This window comes from Orcinus orca, chromosome 20 (assembly GCF_937001465.1).
Source record: "Orcinus orca chromosome 20, mOrcOrc1.1, whole genome shotgun sequence".
Lineage (NCBI taxonomy): Eukaryota > Metazoa > Chordata > Mammalia > Artiodactyla > Delphinidae > Orcinus > Orcinus orca.
The window spans coordinates 43851418-43875551 of record NC_064578.1 but is presented as its reverse complement, the minus strand read 5'-3'; the positions used below and the strand labels follow the sequence as shown (position 1 = coordinate 43875551).

At 42.8% G+C, this 24134-nt stretch overlaps 2 protein-coding genes across 11 annotated transcripts in view; both read left to right on the top strand.

Moving 5' to 3' along the window:
• Nucleotides 1-5496, top strand: part of ZNF565 (zinc finger protein 565) — a 32044-nt gene extending 26548 nt beyond the window's left edge. For all 10 annotated transcript variants that reach the window (XM_049702967.1, XM_049702963.1, XM_049702962.1 and 7 more), the window contains one exon: nt 3686-5496. In XM_049702967.1, the coding sequence (XP_049558924.1) occupies nt 3686-4956 (1271 nt within the window). In that variant the 3' untranslated portion in view covers nt 4957-5496. The remainder of the gene's footprint in view (nt 1-3685) is intronic.
• A 16523-nt stretch (nt 5497-22019) lies between these two features.
• Nucleotides 22020-23721, top strand: LOC101289616 (cytochrome c oxidase subunit 7A1, mitochondrial). Its single transcript, XM_033413666.2, has 4 exons — nt 22020-22184; nt 22901-22987; nt 23112-23196; nt 23590-23721. The coding sequence occupies exons 1-4, from the start codon at nt 22170-22172 to the stop codon at nt 23643-23645; spliced, it is 243 nt and encodes an 80-aa protein (XP_033269557.2). The 5' UTR covers nt 22020-22169; the 3' UTR covers nt 23646-23721.
• The last annotated feature ends 413 nt before the right edge of the window (nt 23722-24134 follow it).

The following is a 24134-nucleotide window of genomic DNA, read 5'->3' as shown; positions in this document are numbered from 1 at the left end:
CCAGAGCCTGTGCTCCACAATGGGAGAGGCCACAACAGTGAGAGGCCCGTGAACCGCAAAAAAAAAGAAAGCAATGTGCTTATACCTGTGTTTCTCTTCCCACCTCAAGACTGAAATAGAATTTTTTTCTTTTTAGTAAAGTTTTTAAAAAAATATTTTGAAATCATTCTAGATTAGACTTATAGAAAATTTGCAAAATTATTACAGAGAATTCCCATATACCCTTCACTCAGCTTCCAAATGTTAACATTTTATGTAACCATAGTACAGTTATCAAAACCAGGAAATTAACATTGGTGTTATACTATTAACTAATCTACAGATCTTATTAGAATTTTATCAGTTTTTCCCCTGATGTCCTCCTTCTATACCAGGATCCAGTCTGGGATCCCACATTGCATTAAGTTGTTTTGTCTCCTTAGTATCCTCCAATCTGTGACAATTGCTCTGTCTTTCATGACTTGGATCCTTTTGATGAGTACTCTTTTGGAGAATGTCTCTCACTTGTGTTTGCTTGATATTTTCTCACAGTTAGATTGAGATTATGCCTCTTTGACAGGAATACCACAGAAGTGATGTTGTGTCCTTCTCTATGCATCATATCAGGGGTTGCCTGATGTTAATATGGCTTTTTACTGGTAGTGTTAACCTTGATCACCTTGGTTAAGGTGTCTCTCATGTTTCTCTCCTGTAAAGTTAGTACTTTGCGACTGTAAGTGGTAATTATCTTGGAGGGAGATACTTTGCAACTATATGCTGTTTCTCCTCATTTTGCCCACTGGTTTTAGTATCCATTGGTGGATCTTGTCTGTAACAATACAATAGTGTTGCCTTGTGTTGATTTTCTATGTCCCTTATTGCTTCTGCATTTATTAATTGGAATTCTTCTGTAAGGAAGGGCTCTCCCTACTCCCTTTCCCATTCATCTATTTATTCAAAGATTTGTTTCTATCAGTATGGGCTATTTATTTATTTATGTATTCTATGAGTTATAGTCCAAAAATATCATTGTTTATTCTGCTGTTCAAATTGCTTATTGGGAAAGCTTTGGCCATTTGGGAACACCTTCAGGTTGTATATATATTCACAATGTTGTGCAGCCATTATCACTATCCATTTCCAGAACTTATTCATCATCCCAAACAGAAACTCTGTACCTATTAAACAATAACTCTCTACTTTCCCCTCCGCCCTGCCCCTTGTTACATCTTTTCTACTTTGTCTCTATGAATTTGACAATTCTAGGTATCTCATGTAAATGTAGTCATGCAATATGTAGTTTTAGGTTCATTCATTTATCAGAATTTAATTCCTTTTTAAGACTGAATAACATTCCATTGTATGTATATACCACATTTTGTTTATTCATTCCTCTGTTGATGGACACTTGGGTTCTTTCTGTCTTTTGGCTATTGTGAATAATGCTGCTCTGAGCCTTGGTGTACAAGTATCTGTTTGACTCCCTGTTTTCACTTCTTTGGGGTATATACCTAGGAATGAAATTGCTGGATCAGCTGGTAATTGTTATGTTACTTTTCAAGGGCATTTCTTAATTTTTAAGAGTCTTTTATAAATTGTGAAGATCATCCCATTATCTATGATATAAGTTTCAAATATTTTCTCTGTCACTTGTCTTTTGACTTTGCTTTTGGTGTTTTTTGTTCGTGTGCAAGTTTTTTGTTTTGTTTTTCACCTTTACATAATGGAATTTATCAGTCTTTTGATGCTTTTGGATTTTGAGTCATTATTTAGAAGGTTTCCCTATACCTAGATTATAAAGTAATCTACCACATTCCCTTCCAGTTTTTGTATGGTTTCTGTTTTCTTTTAACATTAAAACTGTATTCAGAGTTTATTCTGGTATACGGTGGTATAACATATGGATCTAATTTTATCTTTTTCCAAATGACTAATCCCAACATTATTTATTATAAAAACTATTCTTTTCTCCTTTGAGATACCACCTTTATAATAAATTCAGTTTCCATATAAACTTTAGTCTATTTCTGGCCTTTCTATTGAGTTCCATTGGTCTGTCTCCAGAATCCAATATTTATTCATCAAGCAATCCGTTATTGCTACTATGTGCTAGGATTTGGTGACAACGGCTAGTGAAAAAGGCTTTATTTCTGCCTTTGGGGAGGTAAAAAAACAAATCAACAGATGAGTAAGTAAATGAAACTCTTAAGTACAACTGATGAAAGTGTTATGACAATAGGACACGTTGTGGGAAAGAGAATCAAAGTATACGCTTAGGGTTATCAGGCTGAGAGCTTTTTGAAAGTATGAGTTTTAATCTGAAACCTAAAGAGAAAAGCAGCCATACAAAGGGCCCAGGACAGGATTCCCAATAGATAGAAGAACCTGATGAGAGGTCTAAGATGGAAAAGACCTACATTTATTCTAGATACTCAAAGGAGGGCTGTGGTTTGTTACATAGGGAGGAAAGGGGAGAGTATTCAATATGAAGATGTATTGTCCTTGGTGGAGATAGAGCAACAGAAGGACAACAGAGACAAGCAGGGACCTGCTTTGCCAAGAACCTGTGAACCATGGCATTGAATTTAGAATTTATTCTAAGTGCAGTGGGGAGGCTGTGAAAAAGTTTAAGCAGACATTTTCATTTTGACTGACATCAGCATCATATGGTAGAAAGTGCTAAAAATATAGATGCCTTATTTGTATGAAATGCCCTGAATAGGCAAATTCACAGGGACAGAATTAGTGTTTCTCTGCCATTAGTGATTGCCAGGGGCTGGCAGGAATGAGGAATGGGGAGTGGCTGCTTAATGGGCACAGGGTTTATTTTTTTTTAATTGAAGTATAGTTGATTTACAATATTGTGTTAGTTTCTGCTATACAGCAAAGTGATTTACATATATATATTATATATATATATATATATACACACATATATACATATATATATATACACACACACATTCTTTTTCATATTCTTTTCCATTATGGTTTAATTTCGGATATTGAATATGGTTTGCTGTGCTATACAATAGGACCTTGTTGTTGATGCATTCTATATATAATAGTTTACATCTTCTAGTCCCAAACTCCCAATCCAGCCCTCCCCCGCCCCCCCCCCCCCCTTGGCAACCACAAGTCTGTCCTCTATGTCTGTGAGTCTGTAGCACAGAGTTTCCATTTGGGGTGATGAGAGTGTTCTGGAATTAGAAGATAGTGACAATGATTGCAGGACACTGGGAATGTACTGCAAACCATGGAATTGTACACTTTAAAATGGTTAAATGGGAAATTTTATATTATGTGAATCTTCAATTAAAATATATATATATAACTTTTAAAATATGTGTAGATATGTATGTATACACATGTCTTGGCCCTACTCCTGTAGATTTTGATTCAGTGTGGGGTGCTGTTTGGACATTTGTTTTGTTACAAGGCTTCCTGGATGATTCTGATCTCTATCAAACGTGAGACCCACTGGCTTAATTTGTTTTCTTGCCCCTTTCTGGCACCATATGAGCTCTTATCATATTTGTGCTTTCATGTGCTTTTTAGAAATTGCACAGCAATATTTGAGACTTATAGAAGCAATTCACCTATTATGGTTATTATTTTCATTTTGTCTCTCTAGTCTCCTGTAGAATTCTTAAATTTCTCTTAGAAGAAGAGAACAAGTTGTATTTACTTTTTTTTTATTTTTCAGACTTGGAGTCCAGGTGTGATAAATTTCTACAAAAAGATATCTTTGAAGTAGAGTCATTCGATTGGGAGCTGATGGAAAGCCTTACATGCTGTGCTTTTGAGGGCTCCAGTTTTAGAGATGACTGGGCATACAAAAGCCAGTTTGAAAAACAACAAGTAAATCATGAGTGCTCTTTCAAGCAAGTGAAAATCACCTATGGAAACATGCCCACTTTTGAGCATCATACATCCCTCACCCTACATCCCAGCAATGAGACTGGTGAGAAACTGATTGAATGTAATGAATGTGGGAAAGCATTTAGCCGTGGCTCACACCTTATTCAACATCAGAAAACTCATACGGGTGAAAAGCCCTTTGAATGTAAGGAATGTGGGAAAGCCTTCAGTCGTACCTCTCACCTCGTTCAACATCAGAGAATTCATACAGGGGAGAAACCTTATGACTGTAAGGAGTGTGGGAAGGCCTTTGGTCGTACTTCAGAACTTATTCTACATCAGAGACTTCATACTGGTGTCAAACCCTATGAATGTAAAGAATGTGGAAAGACCTTTAGACAGCACTCACAACTTATTCTGCATCATAGAACTCATACAGGTGAGAAACCCTACGTATGTAAAGACTGTGGCAAGGCTTTTATTCGCGGCTCACAACTTACTGTTCATCGGAGAATTCATACAGGTGCTAGACCCTATCAGTGTAAAGAATGTGGGAAAGCCTTTAGACAGCATTCACAGCTTACTGTGCACCAGAGGATTCATACTGGGGAGAAACCCTATGAATGTAAGGAGTGTGGCAAGGGCTTTATTCATAGCTCAGAAGTTACTCGACATCAAAGAATTCATTCTGGGGAGAAACCCTACGAATGTAAAGAATGCGGGAAGGCCTTTAGACAGCATGCACAGCTTACACGACATCAGAGAGTTCATACAGGTGACAGACCCTATGAGTGTAAAGATTGTGGGAAGGCCTTTAGTCGTAGTTCGTACCTTATTCAGCATCAAAGAATTCATACAGGTGACAAACCCTACGAATGTAAGGAATGTGGGAAAGCCTTTATTCGTGTTTCACAACTGACTCATCATCAGCGGATTCACACTTGTGAGAAACCCTATCAATGTAGGGAATGTGGAATGGCCTTTATTCGTAGTTCACAGCTTACTGAACATCAGAGAATTCATCCTGGTATCAAACCTTATGAATGTAGAGAATGTGGGCAGGCCTTTATTCTTGGCTCACAGCTCATTGAACACTACAGAATTCATACTGGCTAGAAAGCCTTGATGTTAGGGATGTAGGAAAGCCTTTATGTGGAATTCATGCCTGACTCAATATTAGATAATGCATAATGTAATGTAATTATTGTCAGAGAACCTTCATTTGTCACCTCCATTATGGAACATCAGGTAACTCATACCAGAAGAAAATTCAATAAACATGGGAATTCTTTTTGCCTCACACTCACTGTTTACTAAGCATCAGAGATCTTACACTGAAAAAAAATTAATATGAATATAGAAGAGCCTCCTGTTACCACTCAAAATATGTTAAACTTCTGAGAATTCCTAATAGAAAATGACCCTATTAAAACATTTTGTGACTGTGCCTTTCGCCATATACCTTACTTAACATTATCTCACTTCCAGCAATTACTGACTGTATAACATTGGGTAAATTATGCAATGTCTGTGTTCCTCAGTTTACTTATTTTTAAGCAGTGATAATTATATGTACCTAATAGAGTTTATGTGAAGATTGTCAGATATTTTATATAAAGCCTATGCTCAATAAATACTATTGTCATTAATTAATAACAGTATTACTGTTAAGGAGTTCATGTGAGAGGAGGGCCTTATGAATGTATCAAATACCCAAAGCCTTCAAAACCACTTGTTAGGATAATTCATTCTGAAAAACAGTAGTAAAGCATAGTTATTATGAGAAGATCTTCATTTAAAAGGTTGTAAATTTTGAAGAGTAGAAATTAACAGAAGAGCAGCTGAAAGAAATCTGCCCATTTAGGAATCTAAAACCACCTCCAAGTATAACTTCAAGAGAATCAAACTAAAATTACAAACTAGAAATGAATGGCAGTGAATTCTGCATATCAAAACCAGTTCAGTGTAACCAAAGCTGTACTCCTGTCAGAACCCAAGGATTAAAGGTAGGGGCTTTGGGGGCTTCCCTGGTGGTGCAGTGGTTGGGAGTCCGCCTGCTGATGCAGGGGACGTGGGTTCGTGCCCCGGTCCGAGAAGATCCCACGTGCCGCGGAGTGGCTGGGCCCATGAGCCATGGCCACTGACCCTGCGCATCCGGAGCCCGTGCTCTGCAACGGGAGAGGCCACAACAGTGAGAGGCCCACGTACCGCAAAAAAAAAAAAAAAAAAAAAAAGGTAGGGGCTTTGGGACTTTCCTGGTGGCATGGTGGTTGGGAGTTCACCTGCCAATGCAGGGTATACAGGTTCGAGCCCTGATCCGGGAAGATCCCACGTGCCGTGGAGCAACTAAGCCCATGCGCCACAACTACTGAGCCTGTGCTCTAAAGCCCGCATGCCACAACTACTGAGCCCACGTGCTGCAACAACTGAAGCCCGCACACCTAGAGCCTATGCTCTGCAACGAGAAGCCACTGCAATGAGAAGCCCGCACACCGCAACAAAGAGTAGCCCCCAATCACCACAACTAGCAAAAGCCCGCGTGCAGCAGTGAAGATCCAATGCATCCAAAGATAAATGAATAAATTAATTAATTAAAAAATTTTTTTAAAAAAGGTAGGGGCTTTGTTCTCTAAGTAGATCTCCAGCACCTACTCATTGCCAGTCACATACTAAACGCATTAAATGAATGGTCAATCCTAAAAGTTAGGGGAAATTGCCACATAAACCCAAGTCAACAGTAAGAACGATTATTAAAAAGAAAAGAAAAAAATGGGACTTCTCTAGTGGTCCACTGGTTAAGACTTCAAGCTTCCACTGCAGGGGGTGTGGGTTCAATCCCTGCTCAGAGAACTAAGATCCTACATGCCGCATGGCACAGCCAAAAAATATAAAATCAGAAACGACAGTAGACTTAATCTGAAGGTTATTTAACAATATAATAGACAACTCTGATATAGAAAAAAAAACACATTTAGCAGTATGAATGAGGAAGGGGTGGATTTTTTTAAAAAGTAGCAACTATGCATGACTTTAATATATTTAGAAATCTAGAGAGAATGGATTTTTACAAAAATAATCAACATTGGTTCAAGAAGATGTGGGATTTCTGAACAATCGATTGTGGAAGGACATAAAAAGTCATCAAAGCTCTGTCCCTTTAGAGAAAACAATTTTTTTGTTTTGTTTCGTTTTAATTATTTTTGGCTGCGTTGGGTCTTCATTGCTGTGCGCAGGCTTTCTGTAGTTGTGGCGAGCAGGGGCTACTCTTTGTTGCGGTGCACAGGCTTCTCATTGTGGTGACTTCTCGTTGCGGAGCATGGGCTTTAGGCATGCAGGCTTCAGTAGTTGTGGCACACGGGCTTAGTTGCTCCGTGGCATGTGGGATCTTCCCGGACCAGGGCTCGAACCCGTGTCGCCTGCATTGGCAGGCGGATTCTTAACCACTGCGCCACCAGGGAAGTCCCAAGAAAACAGTTTAACATACAAAAACCTTAAAGTACAGATAATCCCTGAGAGAAGCTTTACAATTCATCTTCAAGGCTAAAAAATTTATGATAAAAAACTCAACAAGAATAACTCCTGAAAAACAAATTGTAGATAATAATTATCATTTGTGAAGATAAATATAAATAAAATTCCAGCTAATTTAATCCAGTCTATGAAAATTAATTTTAGATGGAATGTCTGGAACTGCACCTATTCTGGATTAAATATGTTTTTAGAATTTTGATGTTGTAACTCCAGGATATGACAGTGATGGGGAAAAGAGCCTTGATCCAACTCCAGGGACATCCAGATCAGGGCTTGTGAATGACTGAGTAATCTTAAAAAACACATCCCCTCAGCCCTTGGGGTAGCCAGTCAGTGTCTGGGCCAGAGAACCCATTGCACCCTGATGCTATCCATCTTCTCAGTCATCCTGAGTGTTCAGCAAAAGCACCTGCATTTTCTGCATGTGCCACTGCCTACAAAGGGTTACAAAGCAATGTGCTTTATGTCATTTTTCTTTAAGTGGCTTAATGATTAGGATGTACAGTTGGAGGGGCTCAAATCTATGACATTAAAAATTAATCACTTTGAATAGCTAAAACACAGGCACAGGATAAAAATTTTAAAGTTAAATTTTGTATTCACATAAGTGAACCTCCACACATTACCCTGTTGCCCTTTATGTAGCAATCACTGCTATCAAGTTCTTGCATATACTTCCTGATTTCTCCGTTTGCTTAAGTGTAGACATACACATAACACTCTTTATAAGAAATGTTTTACATAAATGGTAGCAAATTTCTATACATTGCTAGTTTTGCTTATCCATACACCTTGGAAGATTGCACCATGTCAATACATATATAATGGCCTTATTTTTTAACAGCTGCATAGTATTCTCTCATGTGTGTTTCATAATTTATTTAACCTTATCAATTTAGTTTATTTTTTGCTCTTTCCAACAATCCTATAATATAATGCACATACATTATTTTGTATATGTAATGTATATCTTTAAGATGAATTTCTAAAAGTGGAAATATTAGATCAAAATAATATACTTTTTTTTTTTACTAGCAAACATCAAAAAAAAATGTATATACTTCTCTCTTTTAAACTTTTTGTCCTCACACTCTTAGAATGTACCTGCAGTACCCCATGACCAGCTTCAATAATTACCAGCTCACGGCCAGGCTTGTTTTATCCATATTTCCACCCACTCCCCCACCTCCATGTTATTTTTGAAGTAAATCCCAGATATATCATTTCATCTATAAAAATTTTAATATGTACCTCTGAAATATATCACAAATTTAAAAAGATTTTCACGCCTTAAAAAAATTGACAGCACTGCCTTAATACTTAACATTGCATATCTGATAGCCAGTGTTCCAATTTCTAATTGTTTCATGAATGTCAATTTTTTGAAAGTTATTAGGATCCAAATAATGTTCACAAATTGCAGTTGATTGTTGTGTTTCTTAAGTCTCAATCTATCCATTCTCCTTCATCCTCCTCCCCCGGACCCCTCCACCCCCACCCCCCGGCAACTTAACTTTTCAAAGAAACTAGTTTGTTTGCCTTGGAGAGTTTCTCAGAGCTTGGTTTCTGCTGGCTCATCCCAATGGGTAGTTAAACCTGCTCCTCTATCCTTGGTATTTCCTGTAAGTTGGTAGTTGTTGTCTAGAGGCATGATCAGATTGAGGTTCCATTTTCGTTGTTGTTGTTAAGACTACTTATAGGTGGTTAATATTGAGAGACATAATATTTAGGTGTCTTTCTTTTTATGATGTTAGCAGCCATTGATGTTCAATTGGTAAATCTATTAATTTATTAGGGATTGCAGAATGATGATATATTATTTTTTCTTCCTTTATCAGCTAGAATATTTTTAAAAAGAGAAACTTCCTTTCAACTACTGTTTGGTTATCCATGTTACAATAAGGAAAGGCAGGGTAGATGCTTCTTTCTTTCTCCTTATTGGTTTGCAAAATAATGAGTTGGTTCCCTAACATTGTGCCATGGTAATCACTGAGTTTAGAGGGGTGTGTATGTGAAGCATATTCAGTATGTTTAAATGTATTTAAGTTGTACTCTCATTGATGCTCAAATTGTTCCACGTGTGGCTTGTGGGATCCTTTTCCATTTGATTCCTGTGTCCTTTTGATATGACCCTGCTAGTCTTTGATCACTTGCTTGCTATCTGCCACAATAGGATGTTCCAGGCTCGTCCTGTTCATTTCCTAGCTCCCACCTTGAAGTAGCCATTTTCCATTTTCCAAGGAATCCTTTTTCCCTTGGGTATTTTGGCACTTTCCAAAATGGTATTTGGAAACTGCAGTCACTAGGTGTGCTTCATTCTCCTGGTTGGACATTTTTTTTAAGTAAATATACATTTCGGCCCGTTTTATACATATTGCTCAAGTGCCTTCAGGAAGATGGTGCATCTATGCGTCTGCCCACTTTAGAAGAGATCCCAAAGCACCACATTCATCTAACCCTAAGAAAACATTTACTGAAAGTTCACCATTTGGTCGGTGAAAAATGGAAAAGTCGCTTTTGTTTTCACTTGCATTCCTTCGATTATGACTAACAGAGATGACCATTTGTTCACATATTTGCTGACCATTGGTATTGCTTCCAGCATGGTACCTAAAATATAGTAGGTGGTCATAAATGTTTGTTAATTGCATAATTGAATGTTCATATCCTTTATTCATTTAATATTGAGGTAGTCATATTTTTCTCCCTTAAAAGAGATGTTTTTGAGAGGAATAAATGTGTATAAAATTCCTAGTACAATGCCTGAAATTCACCGTGTTAGTTCCCTGCCTTGCTGTTTGCCTACATTGTCATTCATGCCTCTGATTTGGCTTATTTTCTACTTTAAGATAAAGAAATTGAGAGTCAGAGAGATTAGGTAGTTTGCCTAAGGCCTCTTAAGTGGAGAATCCTAATTTCAAGGACAAGGGCAAGATAGGGTAGAGTTTCATATGTACAAATTTCAGAATGTATGACTGAAAAGGAAAAAAATCAGTGTTTTTTCAGATAATCTGTAAACTGCAGTCAGTTCATGGCCGTAACACAGAAAGTGGCAATGCTAGGATCAAAAGGATGAAAGAGCTTAGTAAGAATGGGGTTTTGGTTTTTTGTTTCTGTTTTATCCTTATCAAAAAGTAAAAATGCTCAAATAGAATACAGAGAATATAGAAAATGAGAGGGAAAAATATTTTTGTGGTACCTTAAATATAAATATTATCATTTTTGCATATTTTTAGCTTCTAAGTTCTTAAAAATTCATGCTGTCTTTATTATGGAAAACTTCAAACATATACAAAAGTAGAAAATATAGTACAGGGCTTCCCTGGTGGCGCAGTGGTTGAGAGTTCGCCTGCCGATGCAGGGGACACAGGTTTGTGCCCCGGTCCGGGAAGATCCCACATGCCAAGGAGCGGCTAGGCCCGTGAGCCATGGCCGCTGAGCCTGCGTGTCCGGAGGCTGTGCTCCGCAACGGGAGAGGCCACAACAGTGAGAGGCCCGCATACCGCAAAAAAAAAAAGAAAAAAAGAATGCTCACAAATGCTAGTGTAAATTAGCATTTTTCAAAATACAGAATAAGGAAACAAGGAAAAAGTTGAAGGAAACCAAATTTTCACTCTCTTTTCAAAATACGTAAGTAAAAGCAGAAATCCTGCCTTTAGGAAACATTAACATTATCTTGGAAAAGCATCAGAAATGCACACACTATCAGAAATATAGACCTAATTTACAAAATCCTAGCAGGCATTGTGAACATTAGCTATTACAAAATTGCAAGACAGATAGGTCTTTGGTATATATAGCCTAAGACAAAGTGAGAATCTTGAATGCAAAAAAGAGAAGCATGTATAGGGAGGCCTTAGTAAGATAAACAGCTTATTTTTCAACAGAAATCATGAGGATCAGAAGGCAGTGGGATGACATATTCACAGTGCTGAAAGAAGAAAAAGAATCTATGGGTTTCCCTGGTGGCGCAGTGGTTGAGAGTCTGCCTGCTGATGCAGGGGACGTGGGTTCGTGCCCAGGTCCGGGAAGATCCCACATGCCGTGGAGCGGCTAGGCCCGTGAGCCATGGCCGCTGAGCCTGCGCTCCGCAACGGGAGAGGCTAAAATGGTGAGAGGCCCGCATACCACACACACACAAAAAAAGAATCTATATCTGACAAAACTATCCTTCAAAAATAAAGGAGAGGGCTTCCCTGGTGGTACAGTGGTTAAGAATCCGCCTACCAGTGCCAGGGACATGGGTTCAAGCCCTGGTTCAGGAAGATCCCACATGCCTGTGTGCCACAACTACTGTGCCTGTGTTCTAGAGCCTGCTAGCCACAACTACTGAGCCCACGGGCATTAACTACTAAAGCCCATGTGCCCTAGAGCCCATGCGCCGCAACTACTGAGCCCGCATGCTGCAACTACTGAAGCGTGCACACCTAGAGCCCATGCTCTGCAGCAAGCAAAGCCACCGCAATGAAGTCGCCCCTGCTCGCCACAACTAGAGAAAGCTCGCACACAGCAACAAAGATCCAACACAGCCAAAAAAAGTAAAAAATATAAATTAATAAATAAATTTTCTTTTAAATAAAGGAGAAATTAAGATATTCCTATATAAATAAAAACCAAGAGATCATTGCTAGCAGACCTTCCTACAAAAAACACAAAAGAAATGCTTCAAGCTGAAATGAAAAAACACTTGACAGTAACTAAAATCCACAGGAAGAAGTAAAGAACACTGGTAAAGATAACTACAAAGATAAATATAAAATGTATTTTTTTGTTTGTAACTCCTCTTTTTCCATACCTGATTTAAAAGACTACTGCACAGCACTTCCCTGGTGGCACAGTGATTAAGAATCCACCTGCCAATGCAGGGTACACAGGTTCGAGCCGTGGTCCAGGAAAATCCCACATGCCGTGGAGCAACTAAGCCCGTGTGCCACAACTACTGAGCCTGTGCTCTAGAGTCTGCGAGGCGCAACTACTGAGCCCGTGTGCCACAACTACTGAGCCTGCAAGCCACAACTACTGAGCCCGCACACCATAGCTACTGAAGCCCGTGCGTCTGGAGCCCGTGCTCTACAATGAGAAGCCCACGCACCACAACAAAGAGTAGCCCCCTGCTCACCACAGCTAGAGAAAGCCCGTGTGCAGCAACAAACACCCAATGCGGAAAAAAAAAAAAAAATTTTTGGTATATGGTGTGAGGGAGAGTCCAACTTAATTCTTTTGCATGTGGATATCCAGTAGTACCATTTTTAAAAATAAATTTATTTATTTTATTTATTTATATTTTTGGCTGCATTGGGTCTTCGTTGCTGCGCGTGGGCTTTCTCTAGTTGCAGCGAGTGGGGGCTAGTCTTCATTGCAATGCCTGGGCTTCTCACTGCAGTGGATTCCCTTGTTGCGGAGCAGGGGCTCTAGGCTCGCAGGCTTCAGTAGTTGTGGCACATGGGCTCAGTAGTTGTGGCTCGCAGGCTCCAGAGCGCAGGCTAAGTAGTTGTGGCGCACGGGCTTAGTTGCTCTGCGGCATGTGGAATCTTCCTGGACCAGGGCTCGAATCCCTGTCCCCTGCATTGGCAGGTGGATTCTTAACCACTGCGCCACCAGGGAAGCCCACCATTTTTAAAAATACCATTCTTTCCCCCACTGGATGCTCTTGGCACTGCACTTTACTCTATCATCTTATTTTTGACCACAAGGTTCACAGCTATCCCTGGGTATGAGGAGGAAGGGAAGGAGGGAATGGTGACTACTAATATGCTTTTTGGAAATTTGCAGAAAAGTTCACCCCTTTAGTCAAAGTTCTGAGGTTAACTTCATACTGGCACTTCTGCTTAGTTATGAAGTGAAATTTGAGAGAATTTTACCTGCTGCTAGCAAAACAAACGTTCCACTGAGTTTCAGTTACCAACGTTCAGTGCATTTTTTGAAAGGACATTATCAAATGAGACTTCTAAAAAATCCAACTGTACATGTTATTTGAACTGATATTAACTATCCTTAGAATGGATGGTTTTATTATTAGAAGAAAAAGAGTGATGAAATGAAGAGATGTGTTCAAGTTCCACTGCTGGATCTGGAGACATAAATTATGGAAATATTGAGAAAAATGTTGATTCAGCAGACTTCTTGGAGCCACATTATAAAAGGAAATACATGCAAGACTATATAATGAAGATTACTTTTTTAATGGTTTTATCAAATGTATAAATTCAATGAAAATGTCATGCCACAGTATATTTCTCTATAATTATATTCTTGCAAAAAAAATTTTATTTATTATTTATTGATTTGTTTTTGGCTATGCTGCACAGCATGCAGGATCTTAGTTCCCTGACCAGGGCTCAAACCCATGCACCCTGCATTGGGAGCACAGAGTCTTAACCACTGGACCATGAGGGAAGTCCCTACTGCAAAAAGAATTTAATTAAACATACATGGACATACAGCACACCCACCTGATGATATGTCCAGAGGATGGCTGCTTTGATATGCTGCCCAGATCACTGTTTCAGGACCAAGGCACTCAATCCTTCATCTGCTTAGAGCACTGGCTAGCAATGCCTTGCATCTGAGTTCCTCCTAGTGCATGCTCTCAGCTAAAGAAAGGTTTCAATTTATAACTATGTGTAGTGTTGAGGTTAACTAGATTTATTGTGGTGGTCATTTTGCAATATATACAAATACCAAATCATTATGTTGTACACCTAAACTAATCATTATATATCAATTATATCTAAATTTAAAAAAAATTTTTAAAGAAAAACAAAATAAAATAAACGTTTCCATGTAATATCCCCTTCCCAGAGATAGCATGCATACATCAGAGACATTGTGAGCTTGGTTCCAGAGCACCATAATAAAGTAAATACAGCAATAAAGTGAGTCACACCAATTTTTGATTTCCCAGTGCATATGAAAGTTATGTTTAGGGACTTCCCTGGTGGAGCAGTGGTTAAGACTCCACACTCCCAATGCAGGGGGCCTGGATTCGATCCCTGGTCAGGGAACTAGATCCCACATGCGTGACGCAGCTAAGAGTTCACATGCCATAACTAAGGAGCCCGCCTGCTGCAACTAAGACCGGTGCAACCAAATAAATAAATAAATATTGGGCTTCCCTGGTGGTGCAGAAGTTGAGAGTCTGCCTGCCGATGCGGGGGACGCGGGTTCGTGCCCCGGTCCGGGAAGATCCCACATGCCGCGGAGTGGCTAGGCCCGTGAGCCATGGCCGCTGAGCCTGCACGTCCGGAGCCTGTGCTCCGCAACGGGAGAGGCCACAACAGTGAGAGGCCCGTGTACCGCAAAAAAAAAAAAAAAAAAAAAAAAAAAAATTAAAAGAAGAAAGTTATGTTTACACTATACTGTAATTTATTAAGTGTGTGAGAACATTATATCTTTTTTTTTTAGTACATACCTTAATTTAAAGATACTTTATTGCTAAAAAATGCTAACCTTCATCTGACAACACAGGGTTGCCACAAACCTTTACTTAGTAAAAACCACAAAATCTGCAAGGCACAATAAAGTGAAACGCAATAAAACGAGGTATGCCTGTCTCCAATTACTAGTTGATGCTGGGGATTCCAGCCCCATTGTCCCAATTTGGAAAACTCTTAGAGGCCATCCAATTTCCACAGCTCCCCAAGGTCTGATATAGAGCACCCAAGGAAGAGGCCCTCCTGGGGCTGAGATCCAGACCTTGTTGGAGAGGGCGTGGCTATGGCTCACCAAATGGCAGAGAAGTGCTAGTGGATCTTGCTGGCAATCTGCTCTTTGGAACTTGCTGGAAATCCACTCTAGTGTGTTCAAGGGGAAGAGTCTCACCCGAGGCACTCTGCTATAAAACCACCCAAGGGAGGTACTGAAGAAAGCTGCAGGCCACTAGGTGCTGCTTGGCTGCTCTGCGCTGTAGTGCAGGCCCTGGTTCTGGAGAAGCTGAGAACACTGTAGGAACCTGGTGCTGGAGAAACTGCCCACACTATAGGAGCTGGGCACTGGGGAAGCCAAGCACATTGTCAGGAGCCTGGCAATCGAGCACACCAGAACCAGGATGCAGAACACTTTTTCATTCTGCAGTCTCTCTCCATCAACCTCTACTGATGAAGCTTATCATCATGCCAGCTGGCAAAGGAAAAATATTTGTTTAATGGGTCCGTATTTATTTTCACAAAGCAGACAAAAGGGCAAATTTAGGAATATTACTCAGCCATAAAAAAAACGAAATTGAGTTATTTGTAGTGAGGTGGATGGACCTAGAGTCTGTCATACGGAGTGAAGTAAGTCAGAAAGAGAAAAACAAATACCATATGCTAACCCATATATATGGAATCTTTAAAAAAAAAAAGTGGTCATGAAGAACCTAGGGGCAAGATGGGAATAAAGACGCAGACCTACTAGAGAATGGACTTGAGGATATGGGGAGGGGGAAGGGTAAGCTGGGACAAAGTGAGAGAGCGGCATGGACATACATACACTACCAAACGTAAAATAGATAGCTAGTGGGAAGCAGCCGCATAGCACAGGGAGATCAGCTTGGTGCTTTGTGACCACCTAGAGGGGTGGGATAGGGAGGGAGGGAGGAAGACACAAGAGGGAGGGGATATGGGGATATATATATATGTATAACTGATTCACTTTGTTATAAAGCAGAAACTAACACACCATTGTAAAGCAATTATACTCCAATAAAGATGTTAAAAAAAAGGGCAAATTTAGAGCTAAACGGCAATAAATCAATAATCAACACAATCTACCCCTTTGACTAATTACCATCCATATGCACCCTCTACACAGGTGTGAACCTCTATACAACAGCAAAAACAAGAAAAACTTTATGGTTGTATCTAACAAGATACAGCTGTCCTCCTTACAGATGAAGAAATTCTCACCCTTTCCCCCAAATGAGAAGATGCACAGACCCAAGATGCACAGACCCCAAATAAGGAGATGCACAGACCCAGTCATTGTATCCATTGCTGGCTATATTACTACTCAAATTCAGTCACTCTGACTAAACACTAGTTTAAGGCCAAATTGTAAATTAACTTCCAACAACTTGCATATAAAATAAAAATGGATGAAGGAAAGAGAAGAAAACAGTTAGCATATACAAATAATAGGCAAACAGGAAATATGCAAAGTCACTACAATCCTCATTTTTGTAACTGGTCACCAGGTCATAATTGGTATCTTCCTTCTTCCACAACCCATTCTGCATTTCCACTACCCTCAGCCAGAACCTCAGCTAGGTTCTTTACCTGGTGGGGTAATCTGTTTTGATTGCATTGTTTAAGGAGGGTTCTTTTACCTCAGCATTATTTTTATTGTACTTACATTTGGCGTGGCACGGTATCAGTCAAAAACTTATTCTGGGAATCGCCTGATGGGCCAGTGGTTAGGACTTTATGCTTTGACTGCTGAAGGTGCAGGTTCAATCCCTGGTCGGGGGGAACAAGATCCTGCAAGCTGCATGGCATGGCCAAAAAAAAAAAGATAATTTTATGAAAGTTTAGTTTTATTTACTTATTTATTTATTTATTTATTTTTGGCTGCATTGGGTCTTCGTTGCCGTGCGCAGGCTTTCTCTAGTTGCGGTGAGTGCGGGCTTCTTATTGTGGTGGCTTCTCTTGTTGCAGAGCACAAGCTCCAGTAGTTGTGGCACGCAGGCTCAGTAGTTGTGGCACGCAGGCTCAGTAGTTGTGGCTCGTGGGCTCTAGAGCACAGGCTCAGTAGCTGTGTCGCAGGGGCTTTGCTGCTCCGTGGTATGTGGGATCTTCCCCAACCAGGGCTCGAACCTGTGTCCCCTGCACTGGCAGGCATATTCTTAACCACTGCGCTACCAGGGAAGTCCCAGTTTAGTTTTATTTAAATTTAACTTTATACTCACAGGATTGAACATACTAACAGGATTATTAAAATGCATTGTTAATCAGTACACATTAAACTGAAAAATTTGTAAAGGAAGTACAAGCAATGGAGCTACAAGTATGACCAGAAAACATAGTGGAGCTATTAAATTGTTGGAAGAATTATAGGAATAATATCTTATATAACAAAGCTTTGGCACCCAAAGAGATTCTTCTGAATCTTATTAGATGCATTTAAAAATGCAGCAAGAATTGTTAAAACGAAGCTCATCAAAGAGCTGAATTAATGAAATAATATATTTTGTTCAAACACTGGAGCTATGATACTGAAATTTGTTGATTGGTTGGCATCAAGGTGAAGTTCTACACATCGTCAGTCTTCTGGTTTCAACCGGTCTGGGGTCTAAGTTCTTGAGGCCAGCAGTTTTCATCTGGTGGGAGTCTGGTTCCTTACAGGAACAACTTAGGAATGTGTGTCAGACCTTTATGTCTTTCAGGAAACTGGGAGTTCAGTGACTCTGCTACATGGTTGATTTATAGTCTAAATTGTTACCAGTTTCCCAGCCCAACAACTATTTCTTATTTCTACATCTTCACATTTCCTAATCATTTTTTTTATTTTTTGGCGGTACGCGGGCCTCTCACTGTTGCGGCCTCTCCCGTTGCGGAGCACAGGCTCCGGACGCGCAGGCTCAGCGGCCATGGCTCACGGGCCCAGTCGCTCCGCGGCATGTGGGATCCTCCCGGACAGGGGCACGAACCCGTGTCCCCTGCATCAGCAGGCGGACTCTCAACCACTGCGCCACCAGGGAAGCCCTCCTAATCATTTTTAACTCTTGAGTCAGCCTTTTGGGACTCTAGGGAGGACTGAGAGACTAAAGCAAAAGCCTTTTACTTAAAAAATCAGGGACACAGGGGCTTGTATATGGTTTTAAGCTCCATATCGCCCCTAAACAATTAACATTAATTCCTTCATATAATAAAGTTTTCAGGCAGTGTTCACATTTCCCCATTGGGTCATATTATTTTTAAATTTTTTGTTTGTTGAAAACATATACACATTGCTTGTTCAAATCAGGATCAATAAGTATTACTGAATGAATTTGCTGATTTCAGGAACAAATTATCCATTTATGACAGGGGGAGGCTGAGTATATTTTTGTGGTTTTGTTGTTGTATTTGGAGGGTTTATTTATTTATTTTATATGCATAAAATTTCCCTGTAAGGATACACAAGAAACAACACAGAATGGTTCCCCTGGAGAGGAACACAGAGAGTCCTCAGAGGAAAGAAGATTTTTCTTCCTATTCACACTTAACGAATTTTAAACCATCTTGAGCTCATGATCTATTCAGCAACTGGGTGGATAAAAGTAAGAACTTTTTAAAAAGCAAGTCCTAAAACATCATCAAAAAGAATTGGTGTGTGGGAAGGTAGCGGTGGGAGGAGCTGTTTTTCCAGACTTGCCACAAGATGGCAGCAGAGAGATACCAAAGCTTGGTTCTGGACTCTGAAAGGCTGCTTGGCTGGAATCAGTCTCTCTCCCCACTCATGACAGGTAAATCCTGGTGGGTTCCTGCCCACCTCTATCCTGAGCTGTGAGACTGTAGCTGAGCTAAAACACCCTCAGACTCCTGACCAACAGAAACTGTGAAATAATGTTTATTGTTGTTTTAAGCTGCTACATTTGTCACTTGGCATTTATATATTAGAACTCATACCATTCCACCAAAAAATATTTGAGTATGTATTTCTAAAGTGTAGAGACTCATTTTTTAAAAACACAACCACAACAGCTATAAAATTTTAAATTATTTACCATAATAAAATATCCAAGCAGTCTAGTTAAGCACACACTGATATCTGCAATCTACTTTGACATGGATCAAAAAATGATATGGGGGACTTCCCTGGCAGTCCAGTGTTTAAGACTCCGCGCTTCCACTGCAGGGGGCGTGGGTTGGATCCCTGGTCAGGGAACTAAGATCCTACATGCTTACTAGAAGGTTTCTTCACCTTTTCTGTATCTTTGAAATTTTTCATAAAATGTTGAGGCAAAAGTCAATCATTGTCCAAATTTCCAATTGTCTTAAAAATGTTTGGGTTTTTTTTTTTACTGTTTGTTCATATCAAGATCCAAATAAAGTCCACATGTTGAGATTGGTTGGTATATAAGTTCTGTGTTCTTTAAACCACAGAATTTTGGTGGCTTTTTGTTATAGCAGTAAGTGTTCATGCTAACACAGGGCAGCAGAGCTTACATCCCCCAGCTGGTTCTTTATCCTGAAGTTGAGCCCTTTTGTCCTGCAAGTGGATGAACCCATTCCTAAAGGAGACCTGAGTGATGGCAGCAGCAGCTTCTTGCCTAGGGCTTCCTGACCAAGGTCAGTGCTACAGGGTGTGTTCTGGACTCTATCCCTGCAGGGGCAGCATCAGAGAACAGCTTTCCTAGGTCAGTTTTCCTAGGAACTGAGACTCATTCCTACAGGACTAGCCTAAAAGCAAGGCATATGTCCAGTGCAGTTGCACAGAGCCCCACACTCATAAGTGTGGTAGGTTTTTGTTTGTTTGTTCTTTGGCCGAGAGGCTTGCAGTATCTTACTTCCCCAAGCAGGGGATCAAACCCGAGTTCTCAGCAGGGAAAGCGCAGAGTCCTAACCACTGGACCTCCAGGGAATTCCCCTCAGAAGCTTGAGGTTTAATGCTCTGTGGCTGCCATCTTGTAATTCTTCACGTTATCTTTGAATTTGTGTTTTATAAGTGAAGTCGGCTTGGACGATGGAGCAGGCGCCAGGGACTTGGAGCCTGAACCGTGTGCATTCTCTCCTCCCACCACTCTCCACCTCCCTGAGACAGGCTCTTAGCTGCCTGTTCTTCTGCCTCCTGGGGGCCTGGGCGTAGGGAGGGTCAAGGTCCACCACACACATCCCATGGCCTCTGAGGGTAGGGCAGAGTGGCCCCTCCTCAGTTGGCACTCCACGGCACATCTAGCAGGTGACCCGGCAGGGGCGAGGGTCCTGCCCACCTTTGATCCAGGTTTCTGGCTCTTCTTGGAAGGGAAGTTGCATCACCCTGTAGGGAGCAAGCCCGTGGGAAGGAGAGATGCCTTGTTTGACTTCTCCACCTCTGGCCAGGGCACGAGTTGGTCCAGTGGCTGGTGGGGAGAGGAGGAGAACCCAGCAGCCAGCAGCCGTGTGTGTACGCACACACAAAGTTGCAAGGCAGGTCCCCCAGGTGACTGTGAGAGTTTGTACTCACCCCAGGGTATCCCTTACTCTAGGGAGCATGACATTGTATAGCAAATTAAAAACACCATGACAGGTTAAGAGCAATCATGGAAAAAAGAAAAAAAGCTTTATATTTTAGTATTTTTAACAGCAATTTTTTTTCCTGCTGTTTGAACGAGAGATCCCACGTTTTCATTTTGCACAAGGCCCCATAAATTAGGTAGCAGCCCAGCTTAGAAGGCACTCCTTCAGCCTTTCCAAACTTTCTGGTATCCAATTCTCAGAGCAGTTTCTATTTTCTTCCCTGAATACTGATCCTACATGACTGCAGATAACAGGGGACAGCTGGGTAAGTGAGCACATGTGCGGCCACTTCCAGGGATGCCCAGAAATATCTAGATGACTAGAATCTAGGCGAAGCACTGAGGTCCTTCTTTGTTAAGTGGGTGGGAGCGACCAAGTTAGAGAACATTTGGGTTATATTGTATTTCCTTCAACGAATATTTATCAAATCTACCCATGCGGGACTTCCCTGGTGGCGCAGTGGTGAAGAACCTGCCTGCCAACGCAGGGGACACGGGTTCGAGCCCTGGTCCAGGAAGATCCCACGTGCCGCAGAGCAACTAAGCCAGTGCACCACAACTACTGAGCCCATGAGCCACAACTACTGAGCCCATGTGCCTAGAGCCCGTGCTCCGCAACAAGAGAAGCCACCGCAATGAGAAGCCCACGCACCGCAACGAAGCGTAGCCCCCTCTCCGCAACTAGAGAAAGCCCCCGCGCAGCAACAAAGACCCAACGCAGCCAAAAAAAAAAAAAAAAAATCCACCCATGCGCCAGGTGCTGGGGATGCAGTGGAGTCTAAAGTCAACAGATAGATAAATAGAGCAACTACACCGTTTTCCAGGGTGAAGAACTGAGTGCGGAGGTGGGGGTAAGATATGAATGAAGAAGCAAAGATGGTGGCTATGCGGCGGAGTCATTTTGTGTGCATGTTTAACCTCTGCAGAGTCAGCTACATGGATTCACAATAAACCAAGAGAGATAATGAAAAATAACTATTTAAACAAGGAAAATTATCCTGCCTTTCATTCCACTCAGTGAGGAAGCAGCATATGCCCCCGTGAGTATGAGATACGGGCGTAATCTACTACTTCCTTGGTTCCCATCACTCACCTGGATGAGGTGTGAGTTGAGTGCATTTTCCATACTACATGGTCCCTAAACCCAAAATGAATACTGACGTTTAGCCAAAGGCACAGCAATCTGTTTCAACATGGGAGGAAAAAGGACCGCACTTGACATAATGAAAGATGGTATCTTACCTTCCTTTACTCGCTCTCCAACGTCAGTCGGATAGGGAGAGATCCGAGGGACCCGACGGAGGACTTGCACTTGCCCCAGGCCGATATCACCGCAGAAACAACCCAAAAATGAATTCTCTGGAACCGCTTTCCTCTCCACGCGGACCAACAGAATTCCGAGATGAGTAACAGATGGGTGCTCCAACCATTTGGCGCTGGGATGCGGGGATGGGGTTGCAGCGTCTTCTCCGCCCACCTATTGGACGAATCGGAAAGCGGCCGCCGGGACCTCGCTGTCCTGGGGCTCACCGAGGGCGTGGCCTGGGACTCCCCCGGAGGGGAGGGCACCGTCTGTCCTTGGGCGGAGAGGGGAGGTGACTCCGGCCGAAGAGGAGGACGCAGGATGAGGGCCCTGCGGGTGAGGGCCACCATGGGTCGGGCTGGGGCCCCCAACCCGGAAGCCCTCGCCCCTATACGAGACTCCCCAAACATTCCTGGATCTGGGGACTTGGAACGTGAGCCCCCTTCAGGGCTCCAGACTCCCTCCTAATAAGCCTGGGGCCCCCTCCCCCCAGCTCCCAGTCCAAGAGCTTCTGAGACAGCCGGGGACCCGTTAACATGGCCCAAAGCCCCGAGTCTGAACTTCTCCCCTTCATCCAGGGCTCCCGTAATACCTCGGGACTTAGGCACCGGGAACGTAACACCCCTTCCCCGCCGCCGAAGCTCTCGGGCAGCCGGGAAATCCCCCAGGCACTCCAGCTCCACTCCTGACGTTCCCGGCACCTGAGCTCCTCCCATTAACCCAGGAGACTGCAAAAAACCTCTCCGGGACTTGGGCCCGCAGAACATAGTCTCCCTTCTGGGTCCAATCCTCTTCCAATAGTACGCTCTAGACAGCCTGATAACCTCCAAGCCAGACCCTCTAGGCACGAGTCCCCTTCTTCTGGGCCTTTCTTGACAGGACACCCTCCCCCACTCTTGCTGCCAGTTCGGATCTTGCCTTTGAGACGCTCCCAAGGGACAGGACCGTCCCCGAGTCAGAGCCTCGGAAAGTCCGACACCCTCTCCCCAGCGGGACCTCCTCCGGGACACCCCTCCAGGCGCCTCCAATACCCAGCCATCCCCTCTCCACAGGTCTCCCAGGCACTGGTGCGCTCCTTTAGCTCAACCGCCCGGAACCGCTTCGAGAACCGAGTGGCTGAGAAACAGAAACTCTTCCAGGTAGGCGGGGCGGGGGGAGGACCCGGGGCCGTCTGCTTGGTCCTGAAGACGAGTTGGGGGAGGCAGGGGCTTAAGGTCTACCGAGTAGGCAGCGCCTTTCCAATCGTTTACCCCCAACATCCAGGCGGACAATGACCTCCCGGTGCACTTGAAGGGCGGTCTAACCGACAACATCCTGTATCGAGTGACTATGGCTCTGTGCCTGGGAGGTGAGTGCAGGGCCCGGCCCCGCCTGAACTGCGGAAGGGAGCGGGACTCGAGATGGAGAGGGGAAGGGGCTGGTTCCAGCGCTGGGGTTTTGGGAGGGGATTGGGTTCTGAGCTGGTGTGGGACGGTATGGGGCTCTGGGCTGGCAAATAGGAAGCACCCTAGGGCTTGGGCTTCTGTCCCAGGAGGGCGGCTGGGCTAGTGATGGGTCTGGGGAGAAAGCCCAAAGCCTGGTCTGGATCAAGGTCCAGCATTTCCCCAGTTGAAGTGCAGTTTGGGAAGGGAGCTGGAGCCTGAAGTAGGGCTGGGATCCAGGATGGTGACTGGGGAGTCTGCAGGGGGCTCAGGGAGGGAATTAGGGTCTCATTCTGTATCCCCCCACACTCCCTCCCTAGGCACTGCCTACAGCCTGTACTGCCTTGGCTGGGCCTCCTTCCCTCAAAAGAAGTGAAACCAAGAAGTCTGCAGGACCTGAACAAGCATCAATAAATATGCTGGCTTCTTGGGGAAGCCAGCCCGGCTCTGTCCTCCGTGTGTGTACCTCCCAGCCTTCCACCAAGTGATCTCTGCCCTGTGGACAGACCATTGCCCCAGCCCTGAGTCTCCGACGCTAGACCAGGGCTATCCCTAGGATGTCGCTGCCTCTCAGCCCTCCCAGCACCCCTGGGCTGCCCCTCAGGGCCTGGGGACCTGGAATGGGACAGGGGGTTTGTATCCTGGGAGAGCAGCCCCTCTCCCTGCAGAGGCCAGAGGGTGGGAAGGAAGATGCTGAGCATAATGTATGACACACAGAGGCAGAGGCAAGTGAGGACAGACTCACTCAAGCACAGAAGCTGAGAGGGGCAAACATGGCCTTGGGGGACAGAGCCAGGGGTAGCACTAAGACTTCCCACCAGCATGGCTCTTGGAGCAGAAGCAGAGATGGTCCAGGCTTCTAGTC